Here is a 24,149-nt window from a genome sequence, read left to right as displayed (position 1 = left end):
TTCTGATAGAAAATAAATGAGAGAGAGTATTTTGTAAGTTTAAACAAATTCCGCACCAGAAATAAATGACATTAAAACTAATGATAATTTCAGTTTTGCATGGTTTACATGAGATTTCGGCCTTGGTTTATCAGTCAACAATTTCTCGAACTGATAATTTGTTTGGCTAAATTCACTAGAACCTCAAGCTAAAGTGAATAAGTAGGTGAACTCTAAAATTACAAAATTTTTATTAGTTCATCCTAAATTATTCAAAATATTCAAAAAGAAAATTTAGAACCTTAGAAATAAACTTTATAAGGTCTTGGTAAGACAAACCGCAGATTGTAGAGATTGGCAATAAATTTGATTTTCTTATCAACTGCTTACTGTACTGTTGACATATAAATAATATTTTCTTGTGTTTATAGATTATTCACAGGTTCTTTAGCAATTATCATCAGTAATTTGCCTTCACTTTTATTAAAAATAGAATAGGGATGAATTATGAACAATTACATCCATTTTAAGTTAGCTTAATTGAACAGTCGATACAATCTATGAACTAATTATCTTTTTTCTACTCATTGAATAAAATAATTTCGGAAAATAAATGATTAATTTAAAATTGATTTATTTCATTATACAATTAATTTGTCCCTACGTGTAAAGAAAATATGTGTGTGTGTTTTGTGTATTTACATTTCTCAATAAAATCATGTTTTTAATAATGAAAAATTAGCATAATTAAAATATTGTAATAAAAAATTAGAATCTTTCTCATATCAAGATCAAATGATTTTATAATTTTTGATTTGATTCGAGAAAATACAAATAACGTGATCTAATATATTGATATGCAGTATATACGAAATCCCTGAAATTACATAGTAATTTTTATTGGACAATAAAATTCGCATATAAAAAGTTAATTAGTTAAGAAATTTTAATCTTTTTTATTTAGAATTTTATTAATAATCAATGACTAGTTATAATTACTTTTTACTTTGAAATTATTCTTAATCATTCTTAAATATTCTAAAAACTAGTCTATTCTGATTAATTAAGCCTAATCCAATTAAAATATTCACTCTCTAGAAATATTAAAATTGAAAGAATTGTTGATTTAATAATTGTTAATCTAAATATAGTTACAATGGTTTCAAAATGGATTGATAAAGTGGTTATTAACAATAATAATTATGAGAAATTATATTTACCATATAAATTTAAATTATTATTAAGAGGAAGTCGAGATGGATTTACTCCTGAAAAATTTCATGAATTATGTGATGGCAAAGCTAATACAGTTACATTTATTAATTTAGAAGGAAATGAAGAAATTCTTGGTGGATATAATCCTTTAGAATGAGAAATGTCTGACAAGTGGGAAAAACAATGTTAAAAATGCAATTTTAAGTAATGTAATCGATGCAGAACTGCGTTAGATTATAGCAGTGTATATGGTCCAAAATATGGAAGCGATCTTAATATATATACCTGTATAAGCAATAACCCATCTGCAGCTTTTGATAGAACTTATTGTAAAAAATTGCGTTATGAAAGAAGTATAAGAGATACTGAAGAAGATTTTTCAATAGAAAATTATGAAGTATTTCAATTAAATGTAATAATAATCATTATTCGCGTTTGTTTTTATTTATAAGAGGTGAAACAAATTTCATTCATAAGAGATTTTATGATAAGTTTAATGCTGTTATATTTAAAATAAAGGGAAATTCATGGTCGACATAATTCCTTAAAATGGGTTTAAAAATATTTTTAAATTATTTGTTTTAAAAAATTTATTATGTAATAATCAAAAAAATTAAGGAAAAAATTTCACATTTATTAATTTTGCTTTATTAATAACTTTAATAATATTCTGGATTATGCTAATAATATGGAATACACTTTTTATTTCCTCTTTCTCTTTTTTTCCATATCAGATATGTTTGCTAGTATTTAACGTCAATTATTTCGTGATTTATAAAATTTCAGTCTGTACTGTAGTGATTTTAATCTCGAATCAAATTTTTTTGAAATTGGCCGAAAGAACCGATAATTGATTTAATTAAAAATTCATTAGACTTAATAATAAGCGTCTTTAGTAAATTTAAAAATCACGAATTTTACTGTTAAGCAAAATTGCCAAACTATTCAAATTATTCGAGCATTAGAACCTTCAAATTATATAACTGAATTTTATATAAGCATAAATTGAGTAAATTTAAATATCAATGACCGTTAATTCTTAGGAGGGCTTTTTGCACGTGATTGTATTTTCATGCATAAGTGTGTAGATCGATTACACTTCAATAGCGCTTAAAATATATATATATTGCTTATTTCATATTCTTCATCTGCTTTAACGAAAATTGGATATTGCCATGATGTTGCTCTGCTCATGGTATGGCCCTATAATAAATACTGCTGTGCCAGACCTATTTAGTTTCTATCAGACAAAAAACGCTCATAATAGTTAACATTTTTTTTATCAAAAAAGTTCTTTTGCAAAAGTTTTCTTTATTTGAAAATAAAATATTAACAGAAATTTTCTTTCTTTAAAAGTTTATTTATAAGGTTACGGTGCGAAAAGTCCGGATACCTATTTATAATATAACTCAGATCAAAAATTTATTGTCTCCATTTTTAGACTAGTCAATTATCTTATTTTATCATGACCTTTTTTTTAGTCATTTTAAATTTCTACTAAGTTAAAATGAGATAAAAATTTTTTTAGGAATAATCATATTTTCAATTGAAATTTTTTATTGTTTTTAAAATGAGAATTATCTATCAATTGCTTTTATTAGCAACTGTATTATTAAATAAAAAAAAGCTTTGAATTTTTTGATGAAACCCAACAATATTGATTTACAATAGAAAAAAAAATTTAGATCAAAATGGAAGGTGATTTCTATTTTCATTTTTGAAGTTTTTTTCTGAAATTTTCAAACGATTTAGATTAAAAATGGAAGGTAATTTCCATTTTCATTTTGAAATTTTTTTTTTGAATTTTTCAACTTTCATGAATAGAGAAATTTTGAAAAATTTTTGAATTTTTCAAAAAAACTTCATTACAGAAATTTAGATCAAAAATGGAAAGGAATTATGGTTAGGTTGATTCAAAAACTAATCTATAAAAATAATTTACAAGCCGCAGATTGTGCAGATTGGCGTAACAAATTAACGAGTTTAACGTTGTACAGACATTAATAAATATGAAACAAATATAAATATTGTCTTTCCCCAACTTAGGACTTTATTCTTCTTAACAAAATGTCTGCCCAATTTTTTTCAAAATTAAGTCAAAATTACATTGAATTATTAAAAGATGATGAATATTATGATATTACAATTGAAGTTGGTGAAGATCCTAACGTAAAAATATTTCGTGCTCACATGAATATTTTGTGTTACCGTTCTTCATATTTACGACGAATTTTAGCTTCCAACAAAAAGAACAATGATAATATATTAGCTCACATAAAATTACCAAAAATTTCACCAGAAATATTTCAAACTATTTTAGAGTAAGTAATTACTAATTAAATTTGATAAATATACACCATATAACCTGGTAATAAAAATTGTTTACGTTCATGAAATTTTTTTATACTGTAGGTATATTTATGGTGGTGTTCTTTCATCGAATACACATGACATTTCAGATTCTCTTAAAGTTTTGGCCGCTGCCGATAATCTTCATCTTCAAGAACTAGTTGATTATTTGCAAAAATATTTAATTGAAAATAATTCAGATTGGATAGAACAACATTTTGGGTTTACTCAACAAATTAGTTCACAATCTAATAATTTATTAGAACTTCAAGAATTTTGTACAAATTTTATGGCTCAATCACCCGAAAAAATATTCAATTCTTTTGATTTCACTTCACTTTCTGAAAAATCTTTAATTTCACTTATTAAAAGAGATGATTTACAAATGAACGAAATTGAAGTATGGGAACATGTATTGAAATGGGGTCTTGCACAAAATCTAAATCTTATTCCAGATCCTAAAACTTGGTCAGATGATGATTTCAAAACGATGAAAAATATCTTACAACACTGTTTGCCTTTAATTAGATTTTTTAGTTTATCTTCTCTAGAATTCTCGCAAAAAGTTCGTCCATATCGAAAACTCTTAGATCAACAACTATATGAAGAATTATTGAATTGTTATTTGGAACCTGGTAGCGTGCCAAAATACAACGTTTTACGTCCAAGAAAAATTAAGAATAATGAATTCAAAACTCAAATTATTGATTCAAAAATTGTCGATTCTAATATTATTTCAACTGTTTCAAAATGGGTTGATAAAGTGGTTATTAATGATGACAATTATGAGGAATTATATTTACCATATAAATTTGAATTATTATTAAGAGGAAGTCGAGATGGATTTACTCCTAAAAAATTTCATGAATTGTGTGATGGCAAAGCTAATACAGTTACATTTATTAAAGTAAAAGGAAATGAAGAAATTCTTGGTGGATATAATCCCTTGAAATGGGAAACTACTGGCAAATGGTGTAAAACTAATGATAGTTTTATTTATTCTTTTAAAAATAAGAATATTAAAGATGCAATTTTAAGCAATGTAATAAATGCGAAAGGTGCAATTTTTTGTGGCGAAGTGTGGGGTCCACAATTTGGCAAAGATCTTATCATAAATTCCTATAAAATTACTTCAAATTCAGATGAGTTTACAGATTTTTGTGTAACTTGCTGCAGAAATAATTTTTATGAAAGAAATATAAGAGATACCGAAGATAATTTTTCAATAGAAGATTATGAAGTATTTCAAATCATCGAGTGATAAATTCTATCAATTCTTTATTAGGTAAATAGATAAATTTTCCAAATCTGGACTTCTTTTGACAATCATTACTCGTTTGTTTTTATTTATTAAAGGCGAAAATAAATTTAGTAATTCATGAGATCTTATGATAACAGATAAGTGTAATGCTATTGCATTTAAAAAAAAACAAAATAAGATTAATTAAAGAAAAAAGATTCATATTTATTAATTTTGCTTTATTAATAAATTAAATAATATTTTGGACCATATACTAATAAGGATAAATCTAATTGTAACAGCCTGTTACGCGTCTTATTTGTAACAACCCAATTTTATCCAAGATCAGGCGTAATGTAAACAAAAACAAAAGATCAGTCGTGTAACTAAGACAAAAGAATTTTTTAAAAAATTTCAAGAAACTGCTTATAACTTAAAATTTTGTCTATAAAACTGTCTTAAATACATTAAGTAAAAGTTTTCCAAATTAAATTTGCATATAAAAATTTTATTTGTGAAACACATATTAAATTTATTATTAAAAAAAAATAAAAAAAGGATGTTACAAATAAGATATGTAACAGGCTGTTACAAATACATTTTTTCTACTAATACAGATGGTGCCCAAAATTATCCGGCCACTTTATTTTGCCAAAATTATGCTGATAATCACGTGTTATTATGATGTAAACAAACAATAATTTTGTATTTATAATCACAATGAACAATCCTCTGCGCCACATTTCTTCTGGAACTTTCCGGAAAAATGAAACCACTTACCCCAAAAACTCGTGGCGCAATTGTTTACGGTCACAATTGTGACATTCAAGTCGCACAATTGCCAAACAACTGGGGTGTGGGAAAACAACAGTTAATGACATACTTAAACGCCTTCGTGAAACTCACTCTTTAACACCAAAAAACAAACTGGGCGTCCACCACTTCTTAACTCACCAGCTCAACAAAAACTTAAGTCCTTCATTAAAGAAAACAATGAAAATCGTCGACTTTGTTCAAAAAAAATTGCGACCACTTGGACAGCCCAAACAAAGCAACCTATTTCTCATAATACTATACGCCGAAACCTTAAGAAAGTTGGACTTACAGCCTGTGTTCCTCGTCGTAAACCTGCAATAACAGAAGCACATTGTCAGGCTCGGCTTGAGTGGGCTTATGAACATGAAAATTGGACGGAAAGAAAATGGAAAAGAGTCCTATTTTCAGATGAAAGCACCTTTACTCAATTTCAACAGGGTCGGCAGGGGATGGTATGGCATGAACCTGGGGAGGAGTTAAATCCTGATTGTATTTCAGTTACTGTGAAACACAGTCCTAGCAAAATGTTTTGGGGGTGTTTTTCCTGGAGCGGCCTTGGGCCAATTGTTCCATTAAATGGTTCAGTTACTGGCCAAACGCATGCTCAAGTTATTAATGATTTTGTTGTACCTACCTTGCACACACATTTTCCACAGGGTAATGGAATCTTTCAGGAGGATAATGCTGCGCCACACCGTTCAAGAGTTGCAACGGCCGCACGTGAAAATGCTGGGATTGTGACTCTTGACTGGCCAGCTCAGTCACCAGATATTAATCCTATAGAAAATATTTGGGCTGAAATGAAGATGATGATTTGACGTCGTTCACCACCACCATCTAGCATTAGTGTGCTTATGGAGTATGTTACAGATGCGTGGAATGACATTCCTCCTGAATATTATAGAAAACTGATCAAAAGTATGCCTCGGAGGGTTGATGCAGTTATTTCCGCAAATGGAAATAGAATCAATTATTAAATTTTTGTAAAATTCAATAAAGGAAGGCATAATAAATATGTTAAACTTAAATTTTTATTTTCATCATATTTAACATATATAAGTTTTTCAAATTTGAAAAGTGGCCGGATAATTTTGGGCACCATCTGTAAATATGGAATATAAATTTTATTCATTTTTTACTCTCGCTTCTTCTTTTCTTATGTTCACTAAATAAAACACGACATCAATTATCTCGTGATCTGAATAATAATTTCAGCCTGCACGATAGTGATTTCAGCTAATGTTAATTTGTCGACCTTGAATCAATTTTTTTCCAAGAGATCGAAAGAACCGATAATTTGGTTAATTAAAATAGACTTTCTTGAATAAAGTAAATTTTCGTTCAGCCAAATTTTTGAGAAAACAAGTCGCAGATTATGCAGATTGGCGTAACGAGTTTAACGTTGTACACAAATATCTAATTTGGTCGGATATGAAACAAATATAAATAGTCTTCCTCCAATTTAAGACTATTCTTTTTAACGAAATGCCTACTCAATTTTTTTCAAAATTAAGTCAAAATTTTATTGAGTTATTAAAGGATGATGAATATTATGATATTACAATTGAAGTTGGTGAAGATCCTAACGTAAAAATATTTCGTGCTCACATGAATATTTTGTGTTACCGTTCTCCATATTTACGACGAATTTTAGCTTCCAACAAAAAGAACAATGATAATATATTAGCTCACATAAAATTACCAAAAATTTCACCAGAAATATTTCAAACTATTTTAGAGTAAGTAATTACCACTAATTAAATTTAATATATATACACTATATTACCAGATATTAAAAATTGTTTCTCACGTTCATGAAATTTTTGTTATATACTGTAGGTATATTTATGGAGGTATTCTTTCATTGAATACACATGACATTTCAGATTCTCTTAAAGTTTTGGTCGCTGCAGATAATCTTCATCTTCAAGAACTAATTGGTTATTTACAAAAATATTTAATTGAAAATAATTCAGATTGGATAGAACAACATTTTGGGTTTACACAACAAATTAGTTCACTATCTAATAATTTATTAGAACTTCAAGAATTTTGTACAAATTTCATGGCTCAATCACCCGAAAAAATATTCAATTCTTTTGATTTCACTTCACTTTCTGAAAAATCTTTAATTTCACTTATTAAAAGAGATGATTTACAAATGAACGAAATTGAAGTATGGGAACATGTATTAAAATGGGGTCTTGCACAAAATCCAAATCTTATTCCAGATCCTAAAACTTGGTCAGATGATGATTTCAAAACGATGAAAAATATCTTGCAACGCTGTTTGCCTTTAATTAGATTTTTTAGTTTATCTTCTTTAGAATTTTCGCAAAAAGTTCGTTCATATCAAAAACTCTTAGATCAACAACTATATGAAGAATTATTAAATTCTTATTTGGAACCTGGTAGTGTATCAAAATACAACGTTTTACGTCCAAGAAAAATTAAAAATAATGTAATTAAAGTTGATGATTCCCAAATTATTGATTCAAAAATTGTTGATTCTAATATTATTTCAACTGTTTCAAAATGGGTTGATAAAGTGGTTATTAATGACGATAATAATAGGGAATTATATTTACCATATAAATTTGAATTATTATTAAGAGGAAGTCGAGATGGATTTACTCCTAAAAAATTTCATGAAATATGCGATGGTAAACCCAAAACTGTTACGTTCATTAAAGTAGAGGGAAACGAAGAGATTCTTGGTGGATATAATCCTTTGAAATGGGAAACTACTGACGAATGGTGTTATTCTAAAGATAGTTTTATTTTTTCTTTTAAAAATAAGAATACTAAAAATGCAATTTTAAGTAATGTAATAGATGCTAATAATGCATTAGATTATAGTCGTGGCTGTGGTCCACAATTTGGTCATGATCTTAACATAAATTCTTATGGTAAACTTAGATCTGATGAATCTACACCTTTTGATTCGACTTACTGCCAAAGGATTAATTATGAAAAAAGAATAAGAGGTACTAAATGTAATTTTTCAATAGAAGATTATGAAGTGTTTCAAATTATGAGGAAATAAATGTAATGTTAGATAAATAGATGATAATCCTATACTTAACTTAAAAAACCGTTTGTTCTTACTATTTATTTGAGGAGAAAACAAATTTCATTATAAAGATATTATGATAAGTTTAATGCTGTTATATTTTAAATTAAATGAAATTCATGATAGATATCTTAATTTTTTAATGAGTTTTATAACAGTTTAAAATTATTTTTAATTTCTTTATTTAAAAATTTATTAAAGATGTAATAATCAAATAAAGAAATAAAAATATTTATAAGGAAAAAGATTTATACTATTTTGAATAATGGTGCTAATAATATGAGTGTATGAAATGTATGAAATATAAAATTTATTCACTTTTTAATCTCGCTTTTTTCACTTATGCTCATTAAATTATTGCTGTTTTCAATTTAGTGCGATCACAGCTAGCACTCCTATAAAAATATGATTATCAAAATTTTGTGAATACCCATGATTTTTCTAAAAAATCATTTAGAAAATAGTTGATAACCTGTGAATACCAGTGGAAATTATAGAAAAATCTTAATTTTTCAAGTAGTTTACTTATACGCAAGTTTTTTAACTTTGTGTAACAATAACAGTTTTTTATAAGTAAACTACTCAAATAATTGGGAATTTTCCATGATTTCCATAGGTAATCAACCCTTTTCTAGATGATTATTTAAAAAAATCACGGGTATTCACAAATTTTTAAAAATTGATTATTTTTAGTGGTGTTACGCTATGATCGCACCAAATTGAAAACAGCGATAATAAAACGTCTAAGATAAATAAATTAACTCGTGTTTTTCAACTGTCATGTGATCATCATGTGCCACTCTGAAGTTGCAAATGTTTAACATGATTAACATAGTATTAACATGTCGAACTTAATTAACATGTTGGACATGATCAACATATTGAACATGTTAGTCATAATAGATATATTAAACATGTTGAATTTATCAGTATATGTATAATTTATTATAAATATAGGTCAATTTTCTTGTAGTAATGTTAGGGAAATAAATAAAGTTTTATTTTAAAGTTATAAAGTGATAATTTTATCAAGTGAAATCCTTTATTCGTGTTTGGAGGTATATGCCGACGTACAGCGCTATACAACACGTCTGATCAGATAATTTTGATACGTTGTTTAATACATTGTTTAATTATACACTAATAAACCTTCTGCTGCTACCTAACCATATAAATTGCTTAATATTTTTAAGCGTAAAGAACTGATACAACACAACCAACATTATATATTCATCGATCTCAATTTTTTCCAGGTGATCAAAATTTACTAATGAACCGATAACTGGTTCGGTTAAAAGTTTACTGGTTGAAATAAATAATAAATCTACAAAACGTTCAATAAATGATGAAATTTTGTTCTGCCAAATTATTCAAATTATATAAATTCACCGCTTAGCCGCAGACTGCGCAGATTGGCGTAATAAACATGGGTAGTACAATAATAGTACAACTATAGTAGGAAGAATCTTACCACACTACCCTGTGATGATTTTGTCACATGGACACGTGCTGACATGTTTGCGTTTTTTTATTATTTTTTTTTTCCTAACATAAACTTTATTAATAACATGACGATCGCAGAAACTACTCATCATGTTCTAGACGACGTGCATCTTCTAATAAAGTATCTATCTACTAAAAACAAAACCAAAACCAAAACATACAAACAAGAACACTACAACTACTCGCAACATCAAAAGAAAACAGAAATTTAACACTAACTATTTATATGCCTGATTTAACAATTTTTTAACCAAGCGTTAGCGCCAATGTTAAACCCCATCAAACTCCCACCCATAGATACTTTATTACTAACTACCCATTTCCCTTACGCATTTCACACTTCTCAAAACAAAAAAAAAACAACAACGAAAATACAACAATAAAAACTACTCTATTTCTCCCTTTCCCTCAAAAAATTCAAACAGTCACCACAGAATTAGCTAGACCCTGCAGTGAAACGTCCATCTTTTTGCATTTTATTATGTTTATGAGGGACGTTTTTTTTTTACTAGCCTGATCTCTATTTGTCACCGCATTATATGTCAACTGTACTACCACGTTTAAAGTACTATTTATATTGTGACAGGGTAGTGTGGTAAGATTACCCCTATAGTAGTACACCGATAGTCACAATTATAAATATTGTCTTTTCCAACTTGGGACTTCATTCTTTTTAACAAAATGTCTGTCCAATTTTTTTCAAAATTAAGTCAAAATTACATTGAATTATTGAAAGATGATGAATATTATGATATTACAATTGAAGTTGGTGAAGATCCTAACGTAAAAATATTTCGTGCTCACATGAATATTTTGTGTTACCGTTCTCCATATTTACGACGAATTTTAGCTTCCAACAAAAAGAACAATGATAATATATTAGCTCACGTAAAATTACCAAAAATTTCACCAGAAATATTTCAAATTATTTTAGAGTAAGTAATTACTACTAATTAAATTTAATATATATACACTATATTACCGGATAATAAAAATTGTCTCTTACGTTCATGAAATTTTTGTTATACTATACTGTAGGTATATTTATGGTGGTATTCTTTCATTGAATACGCATGACATTTCAGATTCTCTTAAAGTTTTGGCCGCTGCAGATAATCTTCACCTTCAAGAACTAGTTGATTATTTACAAAAATATTTAATTGAAAATAATTCAGATTGGATAGAACAACATTTTGGGTTTACTCAACAAATTAGTTCACAATCTAATAATTTATTAGAACTTCAAGAATTTTGTACAAATTTTATGGCTCAATCACCCGAAAAAATATTCAATTCTTTTGATTTCACTTCACTTTCTGAAAAATCTTTAATTTCACTTATTAAAAGAGATGATTTACAAATGAAAGAAATTGAAGTATGGGAACATGTATTAAAATGGGGTCTTGCACAAAATCCAAATCTTATTCCAGATCCTAAAACTTGGTCAGTTGATGATTTTAAAACGATGAAAAATATCTTACAACACTGTTTGCCTTTAATTAGATTTTTTAGTTTATCTTCTCTAGAATTCTCGCAAAAAGTTCGTCCATATCGTAAACTCCTAGATGAACAACTATATGAAGAATTATTAAATTCTTATTTGGAACCTGGTAGTGCGTCAAAATACAACGTTTTAAGTCCAAGAAAAATTAAGAATAATGAAATTAAAATTGATGATTCCCAAATTATTGATTCAAAAATTGTTAATTCTAATATTATTTCAACTGTTTCAAAATGGGTTGATAAAGTGGTTATTAGCAATGATAATTATGAGGAATTATATTTACCATATAAATTTAAATTATTATTAAGAGGAAGTCGAGATGGATTTACTCCTAACAAATTTCATGAATTATGTGATGGCAAAGCTAATACAGTTACATTTATTAAAGTAAAAGGAAATGAAGAAATTCTTGGTGGATATAATCCTTTGAAATGGGAAACTACCGGCAAATGGTGTAAAGCTAATGATAGTTTTATTTTTTCTTTTAAAAATAAGAATATTAAAGATGCGATTTTAAGTAATGTAAAAGATGCAAGTCGTGCGTTAGATTATAGCGGTGTATGTGGTCCAAGATTTGGATGCGATCTTACCATATATAACATCAATAACCCTGCTGCAGCTTTTGATACAACTTATTGTAATAAAATGTCTTATGAAAGAAGCATAAGAGATACTAGAGAAGCTTTTTCAATAGAAGATTATGAAGTATTTCAAATCATAAGAAAATAAATGTAATCAATTTCTTACTAGATAAATATACTGTACATTTATTAAACCAAATCTGAGCTTCCCTTAAAAATCATTACTCGCATTTGTTTTTATTTATTAAAGGCGAAAACAAATTTCATTCATTCATAAGAGATTTTATAGTGATAAGTTTTATCCTGTTACATTTTAAATTAAAGTTGAAATTCATAGTAGATATAACTCTTTAAATGGATTTTATAATATTTAAAAATTATTTTTAATTCCTTTGTTTTAAAAATTTATTAAAGATGTAATAATAAAAAAAAATAAGGTGAAGCTGATTCTTATTTATTAACTTTGCTTTATTAAAAGTAATATTTGGATTATACTAATAATATGGAATATAAATTTTATTCATTCTTTAATCTTTCTTCATTTTTTTTTTCTTATTCTCGCTGAATAAAACATGACGTCAATTATCTCGTGATTTGAACAATAATTCAGCCTGCATTATGATGATTCAGTTAACGTTAATTTGATTGTCGATCTCAAATCCAGGCGACAGATAATTGGCTCGGTTAGCATTTTAACTATTTGAAAAAACGGTTAGCAAAATCGCGGTTTTTGTTCAGCCAAATTATTCAAATTGTTCAGTAGAGTATTTTAACCTTCAAACATCATAACATCTTATATAAATTCAGTAGAAAACAATTATTTTGAACAAATATTCTTAATACTGTAATTCCAAATATACTGTAAACAAGCCGCTTAGCCGCAGGCTGTGCAGATTGGCGTAATTAGTACAATAAAACTATAAATATTGTCTTCCTCTAACTTAAAGGATTTCTTCTTTTTAACGAAATGCCTACCAAATTTTTTTCAAAATTAAGTCAAAATTTTATTGTGTTATTAAAGGATGATGAATATTATGATATTACAATTGAAGTTGGTGAAGATCCTAACGTAAAAATATTTCGTGCTCACATGAATATTTTATGTTACCGCTCTCCATATTTACGACGAATTTTAGCTTCCAATAATAACAGGAACAATAATACTAATGATTTAGTTCATATCAGATTTCCAAATATATCACCGGAAATTTTTCAAATTATTTTAGAGTAAGATAATTATTTGAAATAACACCATGATAACATATTAAGTTAATATTTAATTATTAACTTTTTTTTTTAATATAGATATATTTATGGTGGTATTCTTTCATTAGATGAAAATGACACTTCAGACTTTCTTAAAGTTTTAGCTGCGGCAGATGAACTTAGTCTTCAAGAACTAATCGATCATTTACAAAAATATTTAATTGAAAATAAATCTGAATGGATAGAACAAAATTTCGGATTAACTCAACAAATTATTTCACAATCTAATAATTTATTAGTACTTCAAGAATATTGTACAAATTTAATGGCTCAGTATCCTGAAAGAATATTTGAATCATTCGATTTCACTTTACTTTCTGAAACATCTTTAATTTCGCTTATTAAAAGAGATGATTTACAAATGAAAGAAATTGAAGTATGGGAATATGTAATAAAATGGGGTCTTGCACAAAATCCAACTCTCATTTCAGATCCTAGAACTTGGTCAGATGATGATTTCAAAACTATGAAAAATACTTTACAACAATGTTTACCTTTAATTAGATTTTTTAGTTTAACATCTGGAATAATAACACAGAAAATTCGACCGTATCGAAAACTCTTGGACCAACAACTTTATGAAAATTTAATAGATTCTTATATGGATCCTGATAGCAATCCAATTGAAAATATTTTACTTCCTAGAAAAAATATTAAATTTGATATCGATTCGAAAATCGTTAATTTAAATATTATTTCAACAGTTTCAAGATGGATTGATGAAGTGGATGTTAATTATGAATTTTCACATTTTAGGGAATTATATTTTCCATACGAATTTAAATTATTATTAAGAGGAAGTCGAAATGGATTTACTCCTAAAAAGTTTCATGATTTTTGTGATGGCAAACCTTATACTGTTACATTCATCAAAGTAAGAGGAACAGAAGAAATTATTGGTGGATACAATCCTTTAATATGGGAATCTTCACGTGTTTGGGGTGAAACTGAAGATAGTTTTATCTTCTCTTTTAAAAATAGAGATGCAGTTATTAGCAGTGTAAAAAATCCAAATTATGCAATAGATTATAGCACTATATGTGGACCACAATTTGGATATGATCTCACAATATGCTCAACAGACAAGTTGGTAAATTATAGTAAAATTTTTTGTAAGCAGCATTTTTATGAAAAGAAGATAAGGGATACCGAAGATGAATTTTTAATAGAGGATTATGAAGTATTTCAACTCATTTAATTAGATATTGCATGAGGGTATTTACATAGTGGTTAACGATCACTTCGTGGCGTTACCAATATAACGCAGATCATGAAAAAATTTTTTTATATTCTTATTACCAGAATTAGAATACTAGTAATTAAGTTGATTTGATAATTGTGGACACCTGGAATTAACTGTAATATTTATCATGTACGCAATAAAACTTTTGATGATTGATTTAATATTGTATGATGATTAGCTATTGATGAAAATATTGGTTAAATAATCCTATAGGGCGCGTGCGATAAATATGAGTGCCATAAATTTAATTATTTCTGAAATGGGTTTATTTTTTTTAAATAAAAATTTTTCCATGAATTATGATATAGTAAATCTTTTTTAAATTATTTTAGACATTCTCGATCATAATAAACTTTGAAAAGAATTCATAATTTAAATTATGCATTCTTTTTTTTTGAATTATAATTGGGCTGCATATAATGCTAAGCTGGCGCCTGACTCGATGATCACGCATTTTGTAATAATTGTTCTCCGTATTGTAATTCGAGTCAAAGTTATGAAGATATTATTTAATTTCGTTATAATTTTAACTGCTTGCATAAAGGTCAACACCATGTTTACAAGAAGTTCGATTTTTCTTTTTCAAATAAAATATAATAAACAAAGAAAAAACTTTTTGCGAATTTGAAAACAGATTACCATTATTGAATAACTAAGTAAACTAACAACCGTTTTTGAAATATGAAATATTATAATTTACTATTACGTATTAATAAACGGTTAAAACATTTTTGTGTAACAATACATTGAATAATACTACAATGCTACAATGTGAAATATTATCGTTAAATTTATATTTTATTTGTCGAATTTATTTAAATATTTAATTATAGCGTTAAATTCACGTGTTGTTTATTCATTTAGGTAATGATTGTCAGCAATTTGAACGGGTTCCCGTTCAACGATTTCTGGAAAAGTCTAGATTTTGCTGACAAATGCAGATATTTTTTACATTGTTTATTCTTAAAATTATGATATATACCGCCTAATACAACCCGTACGATCCAATTGGTCGTACAGTTCATGCAAAATATAAAAAAATTAATATTAAAGCTATAAGAAATATTTGATATCAAAGATTTGAAAGATTTGGGTATTTCTCTTACTAAATTTTTTCAATAAAGAAAAATAATTTTATGGTTTCATACAAATTTGTGTGTAACAAATTAAGTGAAATAATGATGAAATTATGCGTACGACTTAAGATCGTAAAACTTGAAACATTGATATGTATTACAATTATTTCGATCTTAAAATTGTGATTTTTATTACATAATTAACTTCGAGTAACCTTCTGTTTCATAATTATTAACAATATACCAATTATTTTTATATGATATTGTTAAAAATAAGATCATTGATTAAAATGTTCTCGAAAAAAATTGTATTAATTCATTATTTTACCTAAAACGGATATTTTTTAATTAAAATAATGCATTTTTTGTAACTTGCTTTTTTTTAATAAAAGTTTGCTGATCTTTGTATTAAAAAAGAATTTTACTGCGGCAAAACTCATTACGCCAAAATACGTCATCGTAAATCTTTACCTGTTAACCCTTCTTTTTATTTCCTTTTAAATTACTGATCAAAAAATTTTTTTTAAAAAAAATTCCTGTTAATTGGGGGTTATTGCCTTATAATTAGTTTTTAATTACCTGATTTCCATAAATAGATAATAAGCATAAAAAAAATATGTTCCGTAATATTAGGATAGTTTTTTTAATACTCCTAGTATCACGTAAACAATAAATTTGAAACTCCTACGTGCAACAATATATAAATGAAAAAATCAAAAAAAAGAAAAATCGAATTTCCCAAATTTTTACCTAAAAAGGTTATACTTAAACAAAATGTACGACCAATTTCAAAAAACTCGTGAATTACAAAATATTCAAATAAGGTTTGTAGCACGACATAAAATATGCAAAGAATGTTGGGAATTGATTGACTAAGTTTTGAATATATAAAAATAAAAACAAACAAAAAAAAAATTTTTTTTTTTTTAACCTCCCATGTTTTTGATTTTTTTTTTTTTCTCCTAAAACTGTTCTATGTTAGGAACCTTTCAATGTTTCAATGTCCCTTTTTTTTTATTTACGTCATAAGATTGCCATTTATTTATTTCTATTTTTATTGAATAATTTTTTTTTAAAAAAAAGGATTATCCTATATTATTTTTAAATTTTTTAATTTTTTTTTTTTTTTTTGAAACAAAAAATAAAAAAGTAATTAATTATTTTGTTCTCTCATACTTTTTCGTTATTAATTTATTATTATTTATAATATAAATATATATATATTTTTATATTACTACAACCTTTGTAATTATTAAAACGAATTAGCAAATGATATTATCGATGTTGCCATTTAATAAAATAGCATCATCGTCAATAAAAAAATTGCGTTTTCTAATATTTTTAATTTTACTAAATTTTTTATTTACAATATCAATAGCTAATTCAATTAATAGTAAAATTGTTTCAAATAATCCCTCTTCAATATTTGAAAATCCTTTATCTCCTATATTACATTCGATAAAACCTAGAGCCGTTACTATAACTATAAATCATAAACAACCAATACATCAAAATCATGAAGATGGAAAAGGAAATGTAAAAGAAAAGAATAATAATGCTGATAATACGAAAAATAATGATAATCAAAAACATCCAAAGACGCATAAAAATCCCAAGAATCAAAAACATCCAAAGAATCATAATAACCCTAAGCATCCAAAGAATTCAAAGGTTCCAGATGATCCAAATAACGATGATGGTCTAAGTAAACCAAAGGATAATCCGAATGATCCAAATAATGGTGCTAAGACGAAAACTCCTGATCAACAAAATCCAGCACCACCGGATTCAGAATCACCAGCTCCAGCTCCACCAGCTTCAGATCCATCGGCTCCAGCTCCACATCCACCAGCTTCAGATCCTTCAGCTCCAGCTCCACCTCCACCTCCACCTCCACCAGCTTCAGATCCTTCAGCTCCAGCCCCGAATCCAAATCCAACGAATTCATCACCAACATCACCATCGATACCATCAATGGATAATTATCTAATAATGCATCATAATGATTATCCGGACTTACACGTACATAGTGCAATGAGTTATCCTGATGGGCCAATAATTTTGAGATTATCAAGAAATAGACCCAATAATAACTCGTGTTATGATCCAATTTTATATCTGAGATTAGTTTATGATAATGTTACAGTAAATTATATCAATTTCACCTTTGAAATTCCTGATTATAATTTTTGTATTTATGGAGGAAAAGATTTAATTAGAATATTCCCACTTAACAAGGATCTTGATAATGGATTAAACGAAGGATTCTTTTTGGTCAGTTACTTACAAAAGACAGATGGTGAATTATATCAAGAAAATGGTTTAATCGTTGATTGGAAAGGTCAAGTTCACAGGTAAAAAAAAAAATTTTGTTTGAAGAATGAATATATCAAACATATTGCTAATTTAATTATTATAATATTTTTTATAGTCAATTGATATTGTCCTTTGTAGGAATAACACAAACGGATATATCGGAATTAGGTAAAGCGGTAGTAAATACTAATCCGCAAAATGGATTTATGTGGGTTAATCGTATCAAAAAGGACACTCTACAATGGACGAACCTTACTTCTCCGTGTGTATTTTTTTTTTTTTTTTAAGCATATCTTACGCTTATAATATAATCTCATAATTATTTTAATATTTTAATAGAGATAAAGATGGAAATGTAAATGTTAAGGGAAACACGAAGATGACCAATATACCGGAAGGACATAAATTCGAAATATTTCCAACTTTGGATGGAGGATATGGATTTATTACAGTGGGAAAAAATCCAAATGTAACAGAATCACAACCAAAGATACCACCGGAATTATTAGTGGTTCCATCATGGATAGTTAATGTAATATTTATAAGACCATATACGGGAGAAATAACACAACCATCATTGATTTATTCAAGAGTTGCACTGGCTATTGATATGAATATAGAATTATGTGATAATATGTATGATTCACCTGGATTAATGTGTATAATTAGCATACAACCTAATGCCGATGTTATTAATTATGTTAAAATTGGATTTTTATCAAATGGAAGTACAAAAGAACCAACCAAATTGGAGATTGATACTAATGCTTATTCGGTTGATCGTATTTATTCATTATATAATGGTGGTTACGTTGCTAGCGTTAGACTTAAGGATACTTTACCAATAACGTCAACCGGTATTATTTATTATAGTAAAGGAAATCTTTTTAGGGAATGGGATTGCCCTAGAATAGTTGGTAATCTTATCGTTCCACAGGGTACTTTCCCGAATAACACTTTCTGGATGTTTTCTGATGGTGGTTATAACGAAGTCAATGAAACCAATTCAAAATCCTTAATAGAAGATAATAATTCGGGTTGGTCCATGATGACTACTAATATTCAAAGATTAGCAATGCCATTTGATAAAGGGTATAATAATTTAAATGTTAACACAACATTGCCAGAAATCGGTGAAACAATAAATTTAGGAACAACGTTATTTAGCATTACTTATTATAAGCCAGTAGTAACATCAGTGGGTAATATATCAATATATCAATATGATATAGGCACGGGACAATTAATATTAAAACAAAGTTATTCTGCAAATACTCCATTTGCACTATTATCACAAGATAAAAAAACACTTACATTAAGTGCGTTAAATAGTACGTTTAATAATCCTGGAAAAAATTATACTGTTGTTATTGATGACAATGCTGTTAAAGATTTGAGTTTTGAAGAACCGTTATTGGGTATTTCTCCTAATTTATGGATATTTTCAACTGGTGAGTATTTAACAAGAAAAGTGTAATTAAGTTATTTTATTTCAAGTTATTAATCTGTTAATAACATATATTCTTTTAAGAGAGTGTACCGCAACGTCATAATTGTAAGTTTTATTATGATTGGTAGTTTTGATTATTAGCAATGATTGAATCATTTTTACTAAAAAATTATTCTACTCCTTTCGTTTATACCACAGCGCAAGAACATGCATTGGTTCGTTTAATGGGTGATGCATCATTTAATTTTAAGGATTTGAGTGATACACAAAAATCAAAATTTGTACAATCATTATTATCCGAATTGGCTCAATGTGTACCGGTACCTCCAAGTAGACTGTATACTAATACTCGTTTTCAATGGGATCCTGATGTCGATTCAAAGCAAATATTATTGAAATTTAAAATATTACCGGGAAAAAATGAACAAGATCTGAGCGCCGAAAATATTATTAATTCTTTAGATAATATGATTAAATATAAAGATATTTCTCCTATCTCTCATTCAATACATACTGCCATGTTAGATAGTAATTATGGTTTTGTACTTAAAAGTATGTATCATAATCTCGTGAATTTTTTTTTTTTTTTTTTTTTGAAATTTTATTTATATATAATTTTTTAGAGAGTGTATGGGATAGATATGGATTCAGTTTATTCGCGATTGGCGCAACTTTATTATTACTTGGTGTTTTAGCTATGCTTTCTTATAAGAAAGATGACGATGTAAGTAATTAACATAATAATTATTTCTTGTAAAATGAATATATCATTGATTAACGTTATTTTATCTATTTAGGGAAATAGTTTTGTTTCATTCAAAGTATTGCTGATTGCTTTGGATTTTGTGTTGGATTTTGCTTTCGTTGTAAAACACTCTAGAGATGTTTATATTTTATATTTTCCAAGGTAACTAAACTATTTTTTCCTAGAGATTTACTTTTGATTCTCTTATAAAACATACGTTCTAATCCAAATTCTCTCCGCACCTGCTTAGTTTGCTTGCTTTTATTATTCCATTGGGCTTTAATACGATAATAACATTCTTTATATTGATAAGAGAATTATCAAATAATAAAGCATTTTATACGTGGTTTAGAACTTATCATAACGTCGCAGCCATATTCACCTTTTGTTCGATCGTTGATGTAGAATCGTTAACCATGATAAATTCCAAATTAGCTGATTTGGCTGCCTTTGATGCTCCAATTCATTCTTCTACAGAAACTTGGATATTGATAACATGTATCTGGAATTTCATTATTGAAGATACTCCTCAATTAGTCATTCAAGTAAGTAGTAGATCTTTAATGACTTGATTATAAAATGAAATTGTTTCTTTTCAAATTAACCTTTTTTAATTATTATTTATACGTCTAGATATTATATATATTTCTTTCGGTTAATTATGAAATAATTCCTTTCTTGAACTTAATATCAGCTTCTTTATTATGGATATGTATATTATGTGGTCGTTCTTATCATTTGTTTTTATATTATCAAAAACGTCGTAGAAATCGACTTGAAAATTTTGTTGTAGAATATACAAACTTAAATAATGCAGGTGGGATTAATAATAGGAATGGAAATGATCGTGAAGTTTTTGTCAATAATGGTGCTACTGAAATTAGAAGTGTAGAATATGTTTTATCACCACATTTGGAAGAAATATCACCTGCTACGATCAGACCACCTTCTTGGTGGTTAAATACAGGTACTGAATATCAACAGCATAATCCAAGAAGTGTTACACCTAATAACGGAGTTACTGATGATGTAAATAATGTTGGTGGAGAAAAACAAAATGTTACTAAAACTAATTATCAATTACTAGAAAGAAGAAGTAGTTTATATAATGGAGTATATATTGATGAAAATGAAATTGGTGTTGCTGGTCCGTCTACTATTTATAATAGAAGTGGTGGTGGTGGTAGTACTTCTTATGAAACGAATAATAATAATAGTAATGGACATGAGGATGCAAATAAAAATGGAAGTATGAATTATAGTGGTTATGAAAGAATTTTTAATAATGATCGAACGAGTCAAGATTTTGGAAATGGTCGATAAGTAAAAAATAATAATTAATATTATGAGAAAAGACTATTGTAATTTTTTTTTTATTATTAAGAAAAAAATTTGGGCATTTTTTGTTACATGGGTTTATATTAGGTTGGTAAAGGTTAATGTATAAAAACTTTGTAATTTGATGATTTGATTTCCTCTTTTATTTTATTTTATTTTATTTTTTTGTAAAAAATCTCTTTTATTTATTTATTTATTGTATTTATTTTGTGTTAGTCATAATTCTTTAAAAAAAAAGTAATTATTTATTCGTTCGTTGTTAGATGTAAAAAAAAAAACTTTTATTTATTGTATCTTTATTATATTTGTAATTTTCATTGTCATTTTTTTTTAAAAAAAAAATGAGGTTCACCTCGCTATATAATTAAAATTTCATGTTAAACCTTTCATAAAAAATGGATTAATAAGTGTTAAAATAATATATGTGTATTACAAATTGTTGAACTATAGAAATTTCAACGTTTTAATTGTAAAAAAAACAAAAAAAAAATTCTAAAATACGTTGGAATCATTTTTTATCTCAAATTAGCACTTTATGATTTGAAATACTTCGTAATCTTCTATAGAAAAATCTTCCTCAGAATCTCTTATCTTTTTTTTATAATGATGCTTTTTACAAAAAATTCTATTATAATTTTCATTTTGACTATTAGGATTCTCTATATTAATATCATTGCCAAATCTTGGACCATTTCGAGAATAATAATTTAATGCATAAGTTGAATTTTCTATATCACTAATTATTGCATTATTAATATCATTATTTTTTAAAGAAAAAATAAAACTATCATTAGTTTTACCCCAACTACTACTAGATTCCCATCTTAAAGGGTTGTATCCACCAACAATTTCTTCTGTTCCTTTTACTTTGATAAATGTAAGAGTATTAGATACATTATCACATGATTCATGAAATTTTCTAGGAGTAAATCCATCTCGACTTCCTCTTAATAATAATTTGAATTTATATGGTATATATAGTAAATATAATTCTCTAAAATGAGAAAATTTGCTAATTTCTACTTTACTAATATAACCTGAAATAAATAAAATAATACTTAAATTAACTATTTTTGAATCAATAATTTCAATATTTCTGGGAAGTAAAATATTATCGGTTGATACACTGTCAGGGTCCATATAAGAATCTACTAAGTCTTCATAAAGTTGTTGATTTAAGAGTTTTTGATATGGTCGAACTTTCTGTGATAATTCTTTAGATGATAAACTAAAAAACCTAATTAAGGGCAAACTATTTTGTAGAGTATTTTTCATTGATTTGAAATCATCATCGGACCAAGCTTTGGGATCTGAAACAAGAGTCGGATTTTGTGCAAGACCCCATTTTAATACATGTTCCCAAACTTCAACCTCTCTCATATGTAAATCATCCCTCTTAATAAGCGATATTAAAGATTTTTCGGGGAGAGAAGTAAAATCAATCGATTTAAATATTTTATCAGGGGATTCGGCCATTAAATTTGTGCAAAAGTTTTGAAGTTCTGATAAAGAATTGGATTGGAAACTCGTTCGATGAGTAAGCTCAAAATGTTGTTCTAACCATTCAGAATTATTTTCAATTAAATAATTTTGTAAATAATTAACTAGTTCTTTAAGGTGAAGCTCATCTGCAGCTACCAATGTATTTAAAATATCTGAAGGTTCTTGTCTATTCAATGAAATAATACCGCCATAAATATACCTATATTGAAATATTATTAGAATTTAAGTAATTTATTTAATTAAGTTCGATTGTAAAAATAAACAAAAAGTTTACCTTAAAATAATTTTAAAAATTTCAGGTGATATATTTGGTAATTTAATATGCGATAAAACACCATTATCATTCTTTTTATTAGAAGTCAAAGTTCTTCGTAAATATGGAGAACGATAACATAAAATATTCATATGAGCACGAAAAATGTTTACGTTAGGATCTTTACCAACTTCAATTGTAACATCATAATATTCATTATCTTCTAATAATTCAATATAATTTTGACTTAATAATTTAGAAAATAATTCGGTAGACATTATTTTGCATATTAAAAAAAAAAAAAATTTAAAAAAACTTTATTTATAACGTACCTTGCATTGTGAAACGAAATTTATACTTATATGTCTAGCCATAAATTATATAATTGTACATCAAATCATCAATATAACAATATTTATTTAATTAAAATAATTAATAAACATAAATACGACAATGATATTTGAACTTTTGTCGTAGTGTATTGATTTAAAATAAAAAGTAATTGCTTTTTATGCTCATGATTTAGATCTGCAATTATAACCTAATTCCTCTTCTAAGTCCTAACCCTGCGTTCTGATACCCACTTAAAGTTTTCTTTTTTAATGTTAAATAGTACAGATTTTATTCTACATTATTGCAAACCAACACTTGTTTTGATTTCGTCCAGCCATTAATAATTTCATCAAGACGAAAATTCCA

The 24,149-nt window shown here is 26.9% G+C and overlaps 7 protein-coding genes across 7 annotated transcripts; 6 read left to right on the top strand and 1 right to left on the bottom strand.

The window, feature by feature from the left end:
- Positions 1-1,135: 1,135 nt before the first annotated feature.
- On the top strand, positions 1,136-1,351 carry OCT59_025345 (uncharacterized protein; the record flags this gene model as incomplete). The annotated part of the gene is made up of 1 exon (XM_025324076.2): positions 1,136-1,351. One exon carries the CDS (start codon positions 1,136-1,138, stop codon positions 1,349-1,351), a length of 216 nt encoding a protein of 71 aa, XP_025188216.2.
- Positions 1,352-3,261: 1,910 nt separating this feature from the next.
- OCT59_025344 (uncharacterized protein) lies at positions 3,262-4,804 on the top strand (the record flags this gene model as incomplete). Its single annotated transcript, XM_066137869.1, has 2 exons — positions 3,262-3,515; positions 3,607-4,804. 2 exons carry the CDS (start codon positions 3,262-3,264, stop codon positions 4,802-4,804), a joined length of 1,452 nt encoding a protein of 483 aa, XP_065992035.1.
- A 2,274-nt stretch (positions 4,805-7,078) lies between these two features.
- Positions 7,079-8,685, top strand: OCT59_025343 (uncharacterized protein). The gene is made up of 2 exons (XM_066137861.1): positions 7,079-7,338; positions 7,439-8,685. Exons 1-2 carry the CDS (start codon positions 7,085-7,087, stop codon positions 8,643-8,645), a joined length of 1,461 nt encoding a protein of 486 aa, XP_065992034.1. The 5' UTR covers positions 7,079-7,084; the 3' UTR covers positions 8,646-8,685.
- A 2,171-nt stretch (positions 8,686-10,856) lies between these two features.
- On the top strand, positions 10,857-12,408 carry OCT59_025342 (uncharacterized protein; the record flags this gene model as incomplete). The annotated part of the gene is made up of 2 exons (XM_066137853.1): positions 10,857-11,110; positions 11,523-12,408. The coding sequence occupies 2 exons, from the start codon at positions 10,857-10,859 to the stop codon at positions 12,406-12,408; spliced, it is 1,140 nt and encodes a 379-aa protein (XP_065992033.1).
- A 1,479-nt stretch (positions 12,409-13,887) lies between these two features.
- Positions 13,888-14,724, top strand: OCT59_025341 (uncharacterized protein; the record flags this gene model as incomplete). Its single annotated transcript, XM_066137846.1, has 1 exon — positions 13,888-14,724. One exon carries the CDS (start codon positions 13,888-13,890, stop codon positions 14,722-14,724), a length of 837 nt encoding a protein of 278 aa, XP_065992032.1.
- A 2,250-nt stretch (positions 14,725-16,974) lies between these two features.
- Positions 16,975-21,961, top strand: OCT59_025340 (uncharacterized protein). The gene is made up of 9 exons (XM_066137834.1): positions 16,975-18,199; positions 18,277-18,423; positions 18,501-19,612; positions 19,693-19,716; positions 19,810-20,163; positions 20,235-20,335; positions 20,409-20,518; positions 20,607-20,901; positions 20,990-21,961. The coding sequence occupies exons 1-9, from the start codon at positions 17,115-17,117 to the stop codon at positions 21,677-21,679; spliced, it is 3,918 nt and encodes a 1,305-aa protein (XP_065992031.1). The 5' UTR covers positions 16,975-17,114; the 3' UTR covers positions 21,680-21,961.
- Positions 21,962-22,219: 258 nt separating this feature from the next.
- Positions 22,220-23,728, bottom strand: OCT59_025339 (uncharacterized protein; the record flags this gene model as incomplete). The annotated part of the gene is made up of 2 exons (XM_066137826.1): positions 22,220-23,396; positions 23,472-23,728. The coding sequence occupies 2 exons, from the start codon at positions 23,726-23,728 to the stop codon at positions 22,220-22,222; spliced, it is 1,434 nt and encodes a 477-aa protein (XP_065992030.1).
- Between the last annotated feature and the right edge of the window lie 421 nt (positions 23,729-24,149).

This window comes from Rhizophagus irregularis, chromosome 5 (assembly GCF_026210795.1).
Source record: "Rhizophagus irregularis chromosome 5, complete sequence".
In the NCBI taxonomy this organism is placed as follows: domain Eukaryota; kingdom Fungi; phylum Glomeromycota; class Glomeromycetes; order Glomerales; family Glomeraceae; genus Rhizophagus; species Rhizophagus irregularis.
The sequence above is the reverse complement of the archived record's forward strand: the minus strand, read 5'-3'. Positions and strand labels throughout refer to the sequence as shown.

Bases quoted from the DNA above. Each gene is read 5' to 3' on its own strand.
- OCT59_025343 (XM_066137861.1), top strand. From the start codon at position 7,085: ATGCCTACTCAATTTTTTTCAAAATTAAGTCAAAATTTTATTGAGTTA. The intron at 7,339-7,438 runs GTAAGTAATTAC...TATATACTGTAG, and splicing joins ATATTTCAAACTATTTTAGA to GTATATTTATGGAGGTATTC.
- OCT59_025340 (XM_066137834.1), top strand. From the start codon at position 17,115: ATGATATTATCGATGTTGCCATTTAATAAAATAGCATCATCGTCAATA. The intron at 20,519-20,606 runs GTAACTAAACTA...GCACCTGCTTAG, and splicing joins TATATTTTATATTTTCCAAG to TTTGCTTGCTTTTATTATTC. The intron at 20,902-20,989 runs GTAAGTAGTAGA...TTATACGTCTAG, and splicing joins CTCCTCAATTAGTCATTCAA to ATATTATATATATTTCTTTC.